The sequence below is a fragment of the Pelobates fuscus genome, chromosome 2 (genome assembly GCF_036172605.1).
Source record: "Pelobates fuscus isolate aPelFus1 chromosome 2, aPelFus1.pri, whole genome shotgun sequence".
In the NCBI taxonomy this organism is placed as follows: Eukaryota; Metazoa; Chordata; class Amphibia; order Anura; family Pelobatidae; genus Pelobates; species Pelobates fuscus.
Window position 1 is genome coordinate 94,532,608 of NC_086318.1, and position 16,790 is coordinate 94,549,397.

The following is a 16,790-nucleotide window of genomic DNA, read 5'->3' on the forward strand; positions in this document are numbered from 1 at the left end:
TTATTATTATCATCATTATTATTATTATATTATTATTTATATAGCGCCAACAAATTCCACAGCGCTTTACAGTTGGTGGACGAAAAAACGTTGTAACCAGAAAAGTTGGACACACAGGAACAGAGGGGTTGAGGGCCCTGCTCAATGAGCTTACATGCTAGAGGGAGTGGGGTAAAATGACACAAAACGGTAAGGATAGTATTAGACTAATGACAGTTGCAAGAGAGGAATCAGTCAGGAGCTATTAACAGTTTAATTGATGCGCTTTTATGAAGACATGGGTTTTTAATGATTTTTTTTACGGAGTGGAGACTGGGTGAGCATCTAACGGAGGAGGGAAGTGAATTCCACAACAATGGTGCAGCCCTCAAGGCGTCTTGAAGGCGAGCATCAGAGGTGGGAGTACGGACAGAAGATAGACGTAAGTATTCAGCAGAGCGTAAGGGCCCAGACGGGACATACTTGTGTATTAGGGAGGATAGATAGGTGGGAGCAGATTTGAGAGCAAGAACCAGAATTTTAATTTGAGCCCTATATCTTACAGGAAGCCAATGTAGGGACTGACAGAAGGGTGAGGAGTGGGCAGTGTGGGCGGACAGGAAGATGAACCTCGCCGCTGCATTCATTATGGACTGTAACGGTGCAAGTTGGGAGCATGTAAGATCACTGAAAAGCGGATTACAGTAGTCAAGGCGAGAAAGGACAGTGGAATGGACCATCACCTTAGTCGCATCTGGTGTTAAGTAGGGTCGGATGCACGCAATGTTTTTGAAATGGAAGCGGCAGGATTTGGCGTTAGACTGAACATGAGGCATGAAGGAGAGGTCGGAGTCAAAAGGCAGCGAGCCTGCGTGGTGGAGCTGATGTTAGCACCGTTAAATTAGAGGGAGACAGACACAGGAGTATCAACACTTGAGGGAGGAAAGACCAGAGCTTCAGTTTTGGCCAAGTTGTTTTTAAGGAAGTGGGCAGCCATCCAGTTAGAAATAGCAGAGAGGCAGTCAGAGACACTAGTCAAGAGGGACGGGGAGAGATCAGGAGAGGACAGATAGATTTGCATGTCATCCGCATAGAAATTATATTGGAAGCCAAAGGTGAGTCTTTTTTTTTATTTTTAAATGTACCTTGTTTGTAGTGTTCACCTGAAGGTATCTCTTCCTGGTAGTAAGATGGTCCAGTGGAAGTATATTTCAATCCGTTGTGCATCTCAGTTTAGTAATGCCATCCGTTCAATTTTGGTCAATCCTCTTGTGTGATATGTGGAGTCGATATTGGTCCTTGAAATATTTGTGATGAATTATGTAAGGATGTTAAAATTAAGATAATTCCTGGAGAGGTCAGGAGCCTGAGAAAAGTGTGGCAGCCAGCAGGGGCGCTCTGTCAGGTATGTGAGTTAAGCGGACTAATATAACAGACTAACCCTCCTTGGATGCTACATTGTAAGCAGGGCCACACACACTGGGATACTTTGACAAAGTGGTGAACTTAACACGCTATGGACATATGGTGTACCAAAATCCCCATATCTGTTTGCTAAGATAGATGATTTTAAATAGCCTTGTATATTTTAAAAGAGAGAGAGAGAGTGTGTGTTTGTGTGTTTTGTTCCTTTTATATGTATTTAACATATATTTTAGTCTTTACAACAGCATCACTACTAAGTAATGCATGTTCTGCATATGCCACCACATCCCCTTTATAATACCATGCAGAATATTTGAATGAATAAAAAAAACATTGTCAGAAAACAAGCAGATGTTTCCACCTGTTTAAATCTCAGAGTGTTTCATTACTGTAAGCAGCATGTTAGTTGGCTGCTGATATAACGCCTGGTTGGTATTCAGCCTAAACACTTTTCCACGCTCCTATTGTGGTGTCTACAGTATGTTACATACCACACGCAAGTCTATATATCATAATCTATACACCCATGATATGTTTGAAAACTACACTAATAGAAATATTAAATACTTATGTCTGTGTTATATAATATTAGATTATATTGATTGAATATAGAATATGTGCAAGTATATTTGCAATATTTATAATTATTTAAATCTTTAATTGCTGAATTGTGGGCTAAAGTATAGATTAACAATATACAGAGTCACATAAACTTTACTGAAATACTGAAAAGCCCAAATCACAATATAAGATAATATTTTCCTTTGAGAACTATCGCTCTTCCCATTCCTAATTTTAAATAAATATTTATATTTGCACATCTAGTATTCTGGTAAAAAATTTCACTTATGTAATACTACTGTCATAATATCCTAGGTTCTATTTAACATGGCAGAATATAGGATGAATCCTCAACAAGCTGTTGATGCCCCTCGTTTTTATGTGGAATACTCCAAAAAAGGTGAAGCATTTTTTTTGGGGGGGTAGAGGGCGAAATAAAAAAGAACACATGAATCTTAAATGTAATTTGAATGAAATCCACGTTAACCATTAAATCATGGAAACAAATCTGATTTCAGTACGTCATAATTTAAAATGTGTGATTCCTAATTATATTTCTAAAACATTTTTAATTAGGTGACTATACAATTTAGAACATAATTTAACTACTTCTGATACTCCTTCACTACGACTCTCCTGACTGGCTGATCACTTGATCACTTTGCCTTTTATCAACATCTTGTTTTATGACTAGTGCACCACTCAAGGACCAATGGAAATACATGGTATATCTTTTTTTAAGTTCCATTGCAGGTATCTCACAAACTTCTTTATATTTAAAAAGAAGATACAAATCATAGGATCTCAATGTTCTCCTAATATTGCTGGTTTTCCTCAACCATATGATACTTGTAAATAAACAAGGAAATGTCAGTGATATTTGTTCTTTACATTTAATACATTATTCACGTAAGAACATGCTGCCCTTCTCATTTCACTGATTGTTGTGGTGCAAGAGTAACACATGCTTAACCCTTTCACTACTAAGCTGTTTGCAGGAAAAAATACCTCCAGAATTTGAGTAATTTGGGTGTCCTGGGGAGTAATATTTAAATGTATTTTTTCATTTCAGTATGCATAGAAAGCACTTTATTAAATGGAAACAAAAACTAACATTTGGCACAGAACAATTTTTTTTGTTTAAATACCCAACAATTAAGTAACATGCAATGCAACAGTGTTGTAAATCAATATATATGTATTGTAGAATTCTAATACATGTTGTCACATTGCCATGACTTTGCAAATGGCATATCTTCCTCGTTGCAGGCATGACACCCATACAAATACACATACATATATATATATATACACTGATACATGCATGTATATAGACATTCTGATTCATGCACATATCTACATACACATACATGTACACATATATTCCAAACACACTGATACAGCTGCCAGAAAAGACAAACACATGTAGATATTCACTGCTGCCACACATGAATACACGTTCTCAGACATACACAGATACACAATATAAGACATATATATGCACATTCACTCAGACACCAAAATACACTGTCAGACACATATACACACTGCCAGTAACACACACTGCCAGTAACACACACTGCCAGACACATACACTCATATATACACAACACCATACAGTGCACCTTTTTTGTTTATATTGTTTTTACAGTGTTTTTGAGTTATTCCACAGTGCACTTTTTTTTTTGTATATATTGTTTTTACAGTGTTTTTTGCGTTATTGCACTGGGTAGGGTGCGTCTTTATTTTATTCTATTTTAGAATTTGATTCTCTCCATCAAATATACTCTATTAGCGCCATTATATTACGTTTCTTTTTGTATATAGATACACACTTAGATGCTGACAGACACACATCTGATCTCACCCACACATACGCTGTTAGAAACACATGCACATTTACCCTGGTGGTGCAGTGGGGACACTATGTTGTAATTCATGACATCAGCCAACATGCTGCTCAATAATGATGTGTAGTGTAACCTCACATAGTGAGCAGGGAAGAGTGTGCTGCCTGCTGCCAGGAGTGACAGCACACTATCACTCTGCCCTCTGCTCTGCAGCCCTTATTAGCCTCGGCCACCCTCCACTTAGCTTCTCCTCTTAGTAGAGGGTAGCTGTCCCATGGATCTGCGCTCATGCTCCCTGTGAACATACGGAGAGCACAGAGCAGATATGAAAGCCCTATACCCCTTCCCCTGGACTGCAGATTTAGCAGCCAGTTTTCTGGAACCAGGGCCGGTGCAAGGATTTTTGGCTACACAGGCGAAGATGAATTTTGCCGCCCCCCCCCCCCCACACACGAATAAGATGTATCTTTAGCGGTGTCTCATATCCAGCCTTTTGAAATCCCCATGTAGTATATTGTACCCCCCTTTAGTGTGTCTTACACCCCCTTGTATGTCTCTTACAACCCCCATGTGTATCTCCTTCCCCCCACCCCCCAGCCCCTTTGTGTGTGTCTTTCTTTCCCACAGCCCTTTTCTGTGGGTCTCTCCCCTCAGCCTGTTTTTTGTGTGTCCCTCTTCCCCTCAGGCTCCTTTGTGTAACTTTTCCCTCCCAAGCCATATAGATATAGACATAGATATATAGCTACACACACACATACAGGCACATAGTCACAGAAATATGCAGGCACACAATCAAACAAACACAGCCATACAGGCACACAGTCATACAATCAACACATACAGGTACACAGACATACAGTCATACAGACACACACACACACACACACACACACACACACAGACATGCAGACACTGGCATATAGATAAATAAAAACACAGTTATACAAACACAGACATACAGAGACATGAAGATGCAGGCATACAGAGACATAACGAACAATGCATACAGAGACATATATACACAGACAGTCACACAAAGATATACAGAACAAGGCATACAGAGACATATGGATACAGTCATACAGCGACATACAGGCATACAGGGACATTCAGAAACACACGGACACAGTCATATAGAGACATACAGACACAGACAGACAGTCATACAGAGACATGCAGACAGGTATACAGAGCAGGGGCAGATCCAGAACCTAATCTTGGGTGGGGGGGGGGAGGTGGTAGTGAGTTTTAGTGGGGTAATAGGGGCTCTAATTAAGGAGTTAAGGGCTGTAGTAGGGGGACAGGGGCTGTAGTTGAGAGTTAGGGGCTGTAATTGGGGGCTTAGGAAATGTAGTGGGGAATTGGGGCTGTAGTAGGGGGTTAGGGACTGAAGTAGGTTGATGGCTGCAAGTGGGAACAGGGGCTGTAGTGTGGGGGATATGGGCAGCAATTTGGGGGAGAGGGGCTGTAGTGGGGGTAAGGACTGTAGTAAGGGAATAGGGGCTGTACTGGAGCTATGGGGTAAAAGGGAGTGGAAGGGATGTGAAGTAAGGGAGTTAGAGGCTGTAGAAGGGAGTATAGGGGCTGTGGTGGGAGCAAAGGGGCAATGTGGTTGGAAATGGGCAGTAGAGGGGGGACACAGGGGCAGTAGAGGGGGACACAGGGGCAGTATGGTGTGGGCACAGGCTGTAACGAGGGACACTGAGGCAATGAAGTGGTGTCACAGGGACAGTATGGTAGGGGGTAAATGGGAAGTAGAGAGGGTGACAGGGGCTGTTGAGGCGGGTAGAGGAAGTAGAGGGGGGAGACAGGGGCAGTAGAGGCGTGTGAAAGGGGGGCAGAGGCAGGGGGCAGGGGCTGTAGAGGGAAATAGAAGTGCTGTAGAGGGGCACATGGGGCAGTAGAGGGGGCAGGGACTATTGAGGGGCTGTAAAGGGGGCAGGGGTAGTATGATGGGGCAGGGGCTATAGAGGTGGCAGGGGTAGTATGGTGGGGGCAGGGGCTATAGAGGTGGCAGGGGGAGTATGGTGGGGGCAGGGGGGAGTATGGTGGGGGCAGGGGGGAGTATGGTGGGGGCAGGTTTTGAGTATGGTGGGGGCAGGGGGAGTATGGTGGGGCAGGGGGGAGTATGGTGGGGGCAGGGGGGAGTATGGTGGGGCAGGGGTAGTATAGTGGGGGCAGGGGGAGTATAGTGGGGGCAGGGGGAGTATAGTGGGGGCAGGGGGAGTATAGTGGGGGCAGGGGGAGTATGGTGGGGGCAGGGGGAGTATGGTGGGGCAGGGGGGAGTATGGTGGGGGCAGGGGGGAGTATGGTGGGGCAGGGGTAGTATAGTGGGGGCAGGGGGAGTATAGTGGGGGCAGGGGGAGTATAGTGGGGGCAGGGGGAGTATAGTGGGGGCAGGGGGAGTAAAGGGGGCAGTATGGTGGGGGCAGGGTCTATAGAGGGAAATAGAAGTGCTGTAGAGGGGCACATGGGGCAGTAGAGGGGGCAGAGGAACTATGGTGGGGCAGGGGCTATAGAGGGGCTGTAAAGGGGGCAGGGGTAGTATGGTGGGGCAGTTTGGAGGGGTAGGGGCTGTAGAGGGGGCAGGGGCTATAGAGGTGTCATGGATAGTATGGTGGGGCAGGGGGCTATAGAGGTGGCAGGGGAGTATAGTGGGGGCAGGGGCTATAGAGGTGGCAGGGGAGTATAGTGGGGGCAGGGGGAGTATAGTGGTGGCAGGGATAGTATGGTGGGGCAGGGGGAGTATAGTGGGGGAAGGGGGAGTATAGTGGGGGCAGGGGGAGCAGGGGGAGTATAGTGGGGGCAGGGGCAGTATAGTGGGGGCAGGGGCCGTATGGTGGGGGCAGGGGCCGTATGGTGGGGGCAGGGGGAGTATAGTGGGGGCAGGGGGAGTATAATGGGGGCAGGGGCCGTATAGTGGGGGCAGGGATAGTATGGTGGGGGCAGGCATAGTATGGTGGGGGCAGGGGGAGTATAGTGGGGGAAGGGGGAGTATAGTGGGGGCAGGGGAAGTATAGTGGGGGCAGGGGCAGTATAGTGGGGGCAGGGATAGTATAGTGGGGGCAGGGGGAGTATGGTGGGGGGCAGGGGGAGTATGGTGGGGGGCAGGGGGAGTATGGTGGGGGCAGGGGGAGTATGGTGGGGGAAGGGGGAGTATAGTGGGGGAAGGGGGAGCAGGGGGAGTATAGTGGGGGCAGGGGCAGTATAGTGGGGGCAGGGGCAGTATAGTGGGGGCAGGGGCAGTATAGTGGGGGCAGGGGCAGTATAGTGGGGGCAGGGATAGTATAGTGGGGGCAGGGATAGTATGGTGGGGGGCAGGGGGAGTATGGTGGGGCAGGGGGGAGTATGGTGGGGGCAGGGGGAGTATAGTGGGGGCAGGGGGAGTATAGTGGGGGCAGGGGCCGTATAGTGGGGGCAGGGGGTGTATGGTGGGGGCAGGGATAGTATGGTGGGGGCAGGGGGAGTATAGTGGGGGAAGGGGGAGTATAGTGGGGGCAGGGGGAGTATAGTGGGGGCAGGGGCAGTAGGGTGGGGGCAGGGGCAGTATAGTGGGGGCAGGGATAGTATAGTGGGGGCAGGGATAGTATAGTGGGGGCAGGGGGAGTATGGTGGGGGGCAGGGGGAGTATGGTGGGGGCAGGGGAGAGTATGGTGGGGGCAGGGGGAGTATGGTGGGGGCAGGGGGGAGTATGGTGGGGGCAGGGGCTGAAAAAAAAAAAACGTTTTGATTTAAAAAAAAAAAAAAATGCTACAAGTTCTTCCCCCACCCCCTCCCAGAGACTTACCTTGGTCCAGGAGGGAGAATCTTACCCCTGGTGGTCGGATGGGATGGGCTGCACTGGAGGCTGGAGGCTGGAGCTGCAATCAGGACCGCTGTAGAGTCTGGGAGCAGTAGAAGTCCCGCCCCCTTCTGACATCATCAGAGGAGGACGGCTGACTTCACTGCCAGGCTCCTGTGTGCTGGCTGCAGGGAGAGAGGTGAGATTAAAAATCCGAGTCTCCAGCCAGAGGCAGGGGATTCGGATTTTTGCGCCCCCCTCCTCTGGCGCCCTAAGGCGGCCGCCTGTGCCGCCTTATGGACGCGCCGGCCCTGTCTGGAACCTGAGAGGAAGCAGCTCTTGCTCACAGGCAGCATTATCTCACTACAATGAGACTGGAGTAAGAATAGGTGACAGGCTACAGCTCTCTGCTCATGGTCAGCAGACATGTAGATAGAGGATGCAGCCCGCTTCCCCTACATTCACGCAGCTACTGTAGCAGCTCTGAGGAAAAGAACTGCTGCAGAGTGCTGAACACAGAGTCAGTCTCTGTGTTCAGCACTATGAAGTTCACAGCTTTTTGGCTTTTGTTTTTCAGCATTGTTTAAAGGCATAATTTGCAAGAAAAAATATTTGCAATAAGCAAATCTCATTTGAAATTATGCAAATCATATATACATGATTGTGGGGTGTGAATGCATACTCTGACAATCGTGTATATACAACTGCTGAGTTGAAGGGGTTAATAAGACTATTAAACATACTATAATGATCCAACTCATCGCTTTTCTGCATATACAATGAATTATTGCTTTAGCATTTTGTGTTTATGGTTGGTGATTTATTCACCATTCTATGAGTTATTGTTAGTATTTCGGTTCTGCTATTTTTAGGTGACATTTCCCAACCGAGCTATCAAGTTAAAGTTTAGTGAATTAATCCACTTCTGATATATGACTTATTACATTCACCTACATTTTTCATAGAATGTAAAAAGTGTGACACCTCAATAATTCTATATTTCAGAATAAACACGGTCAGGATAATTTATCATATTAATAAAGCCAAAATCAACATATATGAAATCCAGAATAAACTAAATTGCTTGAATATTTTTTATATGATTACTAGTTACAGATATTCTCATCAAAACCTCTTTGTACCCTTTTTCTTAATCATACTCACCGTTTTTCTTAATCATACTGTGTAGGAATTCTGAAAGGGATATTTACTAAAGTGAGAATTCAAAGTGAATTTCAAATTTAAAGTCAGCGTATCTAATCTAGAAGCATTGCTACAATAGAGAATTTTTTCAGTTTGGCTATTTTGATCTTAAACTTGAAATTCATTTTGAATTCTCCCTTTAATAGCCATGTATGTCTACTCGCTTTGTGTAAGTGCATCATTGTACTTTTAATATACATATTAACCATGTAGTTACTCTAATTTTTTTTTTTTTGATACAGATCGTAAATGGCAGTTGTTCCTTGAGGATGGCATTTTGAAGGACGTGGCAGAAGAGTTACAAGCAAGGGGCCATGAAGTCCACTGGCCAGTATGTGGCCATGACCGGAAGCTGTTTGGACGTGGACAGATTATCTGTCAGGGAGATTGGTGGCAATCACAGAAGCACCCTAGTAAAGAGAGAGTTGTATGGTGGGCTGGCTCAGATCCCAGAGGCGATGGCTGTGCAATGGGATATTGTACCATGTAGATGCTACAATATTACATGATGCAAACATGTATCTCTGCCCTTCACCTACTGAACTCTCTAATGTTAAAGGGACTCTATAGTCACCATATAAAAGCAAGAAAGACAGGTCCCCCAGCCTTCCTTCTTGCTTTTATATGAACTTTCATTCATTAAAAAAAAAAAAATCGGTGTTTTTATATTAAAAACTTACCTCCGTTCCAGCGCCGAGCTCCCCGCTAGGCCGCGCCCCCTTTTTCGTCAAAATGACGAAATCGCGGGGCCCAATGGGACGGCTTCGCGCTGGACCAATCGCGTTCTTCATAGAGCGGCATTGAATGCCGCCCTATGAAGAACCTGAGCGCTTTACCGCGCATGTGCGCGGAATGCGCGTTCGCGAGCTGAGCTGTCTGACTGACAGCTCAGCTCGCTTTCTAAAATTATCAATAATAATTTAGGGCCCCCACCCGCCCTGTGCGGCGGGTGGGGGCCCTAAAATTATAAATGGGGGGGGGACCTACTGTCCCCCCCCCGGCCCCCACCCCTGTGCGGCGGGTGGGGGCCCTAAAATTATCAATGAGGGGGGGACCTACTGTCCCCCCCCGGCCCCCACCCCTGTGCGGCGGGTGGGGGCCCTAAAATTATCAATGAGGGGGGGGACCTACTGTCCCCCCCCGGCCCCCACCCCTGTGCGGCGGGTGGGGGCCCTAAAATTATCAATGAGGGGGGGGACCTACTGTCCCCCCCCCCGGCCCCCACCCCTGAGCGGCGGGTGGGGGCCCTACAATGATCAATAAGGGGGGGGACCTACTGCCCCCCCCCGGCCCCCACCCCTGAGCGGCGGGTGGGGGCCCTAAAATGATCAGTAAGGGGGGGGGACCTACTGCCCCCCCCCGGCCCCCACCCCTGAGCGGCGGGTGGGGGCCCTAAAATGATCAGTAAGGGGGGGGGACCTACTGTCCCCCCCCGGCCCCCACCCCTGTGCGGCGGGTGGGGGCCCTAAAATGATCAATAAGGGGGGGGACCTACTGTCCCCCCCCCCGGCCCCCACCCCTGAGCGGCGGGTGGGGGCCCTAAAATGATCAATAGGGGGGGGACCTACTGTCCCCCCCCCCGGCCCCCACCCCTGAGCGGCGGGTGGGGGCCCTAAAATGATCAATAAGGGGGGGGACCTACTGTCCCCCCCCCGGCCCCCACCCCTGAGCGGCGGGTGGGGGCCCTAAAATGATCAATAAGGGGGGGGACCTACTGTCCCCCCCCCGGCCCCCACCCCTGAGCGGCGGGTGGGGGCCCTAAAATTATCAATAAGGGGGGGGGACCTATTGTCCCCCCCCGGCCCCCACCCCTGAGCGGTGGGTGGGGGCCCTAAATACAAAGGGGGGGGGGGACCCTAGTTAACCCTCCCCCCCCCAAAAAAAAATATCTCCCTACCTACCCCCCTCACCCTAAAAATAATGAGGGGGGACCATTAACTAAAAACCTGTAAAAAAATGAGATAAAATCAACTTACCATTCGATGTTTTCTTTCTTCTAAAATCTTCTTTCTTCAGCCCCAAAAAAGGCCAAATAAAAATCCATAATAACCGACGCAATTAAAAAAAAAAAAAAAAAAAACCGAGCGCAAAAAAAAATAATCCATCTTCACCCATGGAGGGCTCCGCGCAGACTGAGCTCCGCAGGGCGGGGGAAGGCTTATAAAGCCTTGCCCCGCCCTGCAATTATGCTAAGAACACTCTGATTGGTGGGTTTAAGCCAATCAGAGTGCTCTTTGTCATTTTACAAGCGTGGGAAAGTTCTTTGGAATTTTCCCACGCTTGTAAAATGACACAGAGCACTGTGATTGGATGGATTTCAAGCCATCCAATCACAGTGCTCTGTGTCATTTTACAAGCGTGGGAAAGTTCTTTGGAATTTTCCCACGCTTGTAAAATGACACAGAGCAATGTGATTGGATGGCTTGAAATCCATCCAATCACAGTGCTCTGTGTCATTTTACAAGCGTGGGAAAATTCCAAAGAACTTTCCCACGCTTGTAAAATGACAAAGAGCACTGTGATTGGATGGATTTCAAGCCATCCAATCACAGTGCTCTGTGTCATTTTACAAGCGTGGGAAAATTCCAAAGAACTTTCCCACGCTTGTAAAATGACAAAGAGCACTGTGATTGGATGGATTTCAAGCCATCCAATCACATTGCTCTGTGTCATTTTACAAGCGTGGGAAAATTCCAAAGAACTTTCCCACGCTTGTAAAATGACAAAGAGCACTCTGATTGGCTTAAACCCACCAATCAGAGTGTTCTTAGCCTAATTGCAGGGCGGGGCAAGGCTTTATAAGCCTTCCCCCGCCCTGCGGAGCTCAGTCTGCGCGGAGCCCTCCATGGGTGAAGATGGATTATTTTTTTTGCGCTCGGGTTTTTTTTTTTTTTTTTTTATTGCGTCGGTTATTATGGATTTTTATTTGGCCTTTTTTGGGGCTGAAGAAAGAAGATTTTAGAAGAAAGAAAACATCAAATGGTAAGTTGATTTTATCTCATTTTTTTACAGGTTTTTAGTTAATGGTCCCCCCTCATTATTTTTAGGGTGAGGGGGGTAGGTAGGGAGATAAGTTTTTTTTTTTTGTGGGGGGGGGGGGGGGGTTAACTAGGGTCCCCACCCCCTTTGTATTTAGGGCCCCCACCCGCCGCACAGGGGTGGGGGCCGGGGGGGGACAGTAGGTCCCCCCCCTATTGTGAATTTTAGGGCCCCCACCCACCGCTCAGGGGTGGGGGCCGGGGGGGGGGGGCAGTAGGTCCCCCCCCTTATTGTGAATTTTAGGGCCCCCACCCGCCGCACAGGGGTGGGGGCCGGGGGGGGACAGTAGGTCCCCCCCCTATTGTGAATTTTAGGGCCCCCACCCACCGCTCAGGGGTGGGGGCCGGGGGGGGGGGCAGTAGGTCCCCCCCCTTATTGTGAATTTTAGGGCCCCCACCCGCCGCACAGGGGTGGGGGCCGGGGGGGGACAGTAGGTCCCCCCCTTATTGTGAATTTTAGGGCCCCCACCCGCCGCACAGGGGTGGGGGCCGGGGGGGGACAGTAGGTCCCCCCCTATTGTGAATTTTAGGGCCCCCACCCACCGCTCAGGGGTGGGGGCCGGGGGGGGGGCAGTAGGTCCCCCCCCTTATTGTGAATTTTAGGGCCCCCACCCGCCGCACAGGGGTGGGGGCCGGGGGGGGGGGCAGTATGTCCCCCCCTTATTTTTTATTTTAAGGCCCCCACCCACCGCACAGGGGTGGGGGCCGGGGGGGGGACAATAGGTCCCCCCTTATTGATAATTTTAGTGCCCCCACCGGCCGCACAGGGGTGGGGGCCGGGGGGGCAGTATGTGCCACCCTTATTTTTAGGGCCCCCACTCACCGCTCAGGGGTGGGGGCCGGGGGGGGGGGGGGGGAGGAGAGTAGGTCCGTCCCCCCCCCCCCCCCCCCTTCAACCACTATTGTGGCCAGACAGCATCCCTGTGGGTTCGGGCTTCAGCTGTCAGCTGAAGCCACGCCCACAGCAGTGCTGACAGGCTGTCAGCACACAAAGCGCGTTCACAGTGCTTTGTGTGCTGATAGCCCGTCTGATGCATTCACCCAGAATGCATCGGACGAGAGGCCTTTTTAGGGCCTCTGAACTCGGAAGTCCCTCTGGTGGCCGTCTGATTGACTGCAACAAGAGGTGTTCCAAGCTTCCAATGTAAACACTGCATTTTCTCAGAAAATACAGTGCTTACAAGAAAAAGGCTCCGGGTAGCTGTAGCACTCACCTAAACAACCTCATTAAGCTGAAGTTGTTCAGGTGACTATAGTGTCCCTTTAAAAATAAATATATTGTTTTTATTTAGTTTTTTTTTAATTTTATTTTTTACATTTAAGGAAACAACTTTTTCCAGCATAAGACCGTCTCCTCAAGGTTGTTGCTCTGCCTCTGGTAAAAGCCTTAGTAATGTAAAATTTCATATAATCCAATACGTTTCATAGAGAAACCATGAAAATATCACTGTGTAAGATAACACCATTCTTGAAGACCTTTGATTTTCAAAAGTACTCATTGTGGAAATACGTCTAGTGGCTGCTAATCTGACAGCCACCAAAGGTATGGTTTCAGATATATGTTAAATGTCGTACATTGCCTGAAAAAAGAGGTGTATTGTGGTGTGTTTGGTATCCCTTTAAACTCACACTACTCTTTGGGGAGCATTTATTATGCTATACAGTCTTAATGTATACAAAAAAAGTTACCTGTGCAATAGTAATCAAAATCTGGAGTATACTTGCTTGGCATGGGTAAATGTCATTACATCAGGGCTGGTCTAATTTTGTTAATTCTTCTACATTATAATAACTTGGGATACACCTCAAAATTGTACAAGAAAGTTAAAAAATGTTTCTACAGCTTCACAACCAGATGTTAGTGGAGTTCGATAGGTTGGACAGGCTGTTATTTTACAAATGTGTCTTCCACTTTCCTTCACCCCCCTAATTTTATTAAACATTTCTTTGTTAATTGAAGTTAATTGGCGTAATTTCATTCCAAAAATTCCAGAACCAAACTGCCAACATTTTGATTCCAATTAGGACCTTTGTCAACTCCATGAACTGTAATGAGAAGTCTAACCCTAGTGATGCTACATGTAGGTTTATTTAGTAAAAGGAGAATTATTAGTAATTAAAAGGGAATCCGAAACTTTAGACCAAAACAGTTGAACTGGAACTGGAAGTATTGCTGAGAATTTTTCCACTTCATCTATTTGCAAAAACATTTTTAAAAACTGTAAGTATGGACAGGAATACAGACATGTATCGAAAGAGCCATCAGATAACATAACATCGCACAGTAGTGTGTATTTCCATTAAGACCTTTTTGTACAGAAGTAAATACACCAGAATGAAGAATATAACAGCACACAAAAAGGAGAGGAAAAGAGCATGAAAATAAGATGCAAAAGAAAGAGATAAGACATGAAAAAAAATAAGTTTTGTATAAAGTACAGAAAAGTAAGTTGGAGGTATATTCTATCCAATAATACAATGTCCTATGAAAAGATTGCAGAGAGTTGTAAACCAAAGCTGGATGTTTATCCATTGGACAATTGCTCTAATTTTTAGCAACTACCTCCAGCATTGAAGGAGTCCCAGCTACCTGTATGCTGCCAAAATGATCCAATTGTATAATCTTTGCAAATGGGATGGTAATCCCTCAAGGGGGCAGGAAAACAGCAACAACAATGGGTCCCCGGGAAAGGGTCTATGAAGGACATCATTTTAAAAGGTCCTGATCTCCAAATAACCTCATAATCTCTATTAATCACCAATACTGGTGAACCGGAAGTAGAAGTCTTACCTCTTGCTCCCTATATATTGAGGACATTGTCAGTGGTAATAAAAAGACATATGTTTTAGATATTCAATATGGATGATGATGTACCAAAAATTGTTACAGGAAACTTTTAACGCATTTTAACAATAAATAGCTGACATTTTCTTTATAGTAATGACATACTGAGCTTAAAAACAATGTGAGTCTAGCAAGATCATCTAAATTGATCTACTACAAATTTGTTATATATGTACATCTGATAACACATATTTACAGGGGACGTACCTGTAAACTTATGTTTAATCTCTGAAATCAGACTGTTTCCTTATTAATATCATAATAATAATAAACAGTTCATACAAGGTGATGATAGTTTTAGAAACAATGATGTTTATTTATAAATTAACCTTTAACTTAAAAAACTAAACAAAAACTCTAGATGTTTATAACAATACACTAGCTTTAAAGACCCAGGAAAAAAGATCAGGATTAACCATCGGGTGACGTTAGATAGCCGACTAGGGCCTATGGCAGGGGTAAGCAGCCACGGGTACCTCCATCATTCACTGCTTCCTAGTATGTGCGAGCACCATAAGCACTGCACTGGAACACCACAAACCGCCGCAGCTTGGTTGGGATCTCTCCCTCCACCCACCATGTCCTCCACCCACCCTGGACCCAAGACCAGAATCCAGCTTCCAGTGGGTAGACCTCTCCTAGTTCAGAGAGCGAAGCAGGCTGCTCTTACAAGAGCAATCGTTGTGATCCAAGGGAGTATAGTGATTATAGCAATCCCCAGAGTGAATATAGCTCTCCAATCCCCCAAACATGAGCCCAGACTTCATGAATGGTAAAACAATTTTTGTTTAATGGTAGTCACAACTGACCTTTTATGACAGTCCCCAGGCAAGGGGCACTCCCCCCCTGGACCTGAGAGTAAACCACAGTAGAAACAAATATACAATCACATTGGCTCTCAGGTCCACTCCCATACAAAATAGGTCCATCCCTCCCCTATGCCTGGGAGATAATTGAGTCAAGCACTATACTAAACTCAATTATTTCCAAACACAAAAAAACACAAATTTTTTACAAAAAACCCAAAATAACTAAAAACATACAAAATCCCCAGAAACGTTACACCCCCTGATAGGCCTGATCTGGGTGACCAACATATCCAAAAATCACCCAGATCAGTTCAGGGGTTCAGGAATTTCCTGGAAGTCTTAATTTTGACCGACCGTCCGCATGATCTAGTTTGGTAGTTTAAAAAATGAACAAACTACCGAACATAGTCAATAGTCTTACCCTGGAGCTTGATCCCCTTGTTCGTGGGAACGTTTCCACCAAACAGCGCTTTTTTAAGTGTTGTGGAACCGAACGCAGGTGATGCTGGAAGTCCAATGGTGTTCGGGAGTTTCTGTGTCCGTTTTCAGTTCCATGAGATTCATGCCCAAACACCGCTGCCTGTGTTCATGCGAACCAAGTGACCACCACCTCGTGGTCGTCCATAGGAATTGCAGCCACCCAGACGAACACTTAACAAGCTCCAGGGTGGTCTCCGGTTCCGGTTCGTGCGGCTGTTCGGTTCCTGGAACAAATATAAAATCCCACGAACCAAGTCTGTTCACATAGTTTTTAAAAGGCTCTTAGTCTTTTGGTAAGAGGCTGGCCAGCAGGCCCCTCCAAGAACACGTGACGAAGCTCAGTTCGTCACATTTCTTTACCCCCAAAGATAGACTAAGCAGGTACCTGACCTTCATTGGTCTGTACCTGAGTTAGTCAAGTAGCCCACCCATAAACAAACAGTTGACCTGGTGGATTCTGGGGTCCGGCTCTGTCCTGTATGTCCCAGGTTGCTGAGTGGGTGTCCATCGCCCTGATCTCCCTTGTGCTCCCCGACATGGAGTTGTGGGTACTTGGAGGGAAGAGGCCAGCGGCGCTCTGCCCCACAGCCAGTGTTACAGCTGGGTAGTACAGTGGGTATTCAGGCCTTAGACAAAGGGAAAGGCGAGGACAGAGGCCAGCTGCACTCTGCCCTGATGCCAGCTCTTCCGCTGGGATGGGGTCAGTGGGTATTGATGTCTCCTCCACTACCCCCATGAACCGGTTGGGCAGCTGCTGCTGAGAGGAGGAATCGTCCACCTCCTCCCGGTATTCCTCTTGTAGTGGGTAAGAGGGGGCA

The 16,790-nt window shown here is 47.1% G+C and overlaps 1 protein-coding gene across 1 annotated transcript in view; it reads left to right on the forward strand.

Moving 5' to 3' along the window:
- LOC134585558 (glutathione hydrolase-like YwrD proenzyme) overlaps positions 1–9,336 on the forward strand; it is a 75,255-nt gene extending 65,919 nt beyond the window's left edge. Inside the window, exons 11-12 of the mRNA XM_063440997.1 lie at positions 2,281–2,365; positions 9,043–9,336. Of these exons, the coding sequence (XP_063297067.1) occupies positions 2,281–2,365; positions 9,043–9,290 (333 nt within the window). The 3' untranslated portion in view covers positions 9,291–9,336. The remainder of the gene's footprint in view (positions 1–2,280; positions 2,366–9,042) is intronic.
- Positions 9,337–16,790: the final 7,454 nt, after the last annotated feature.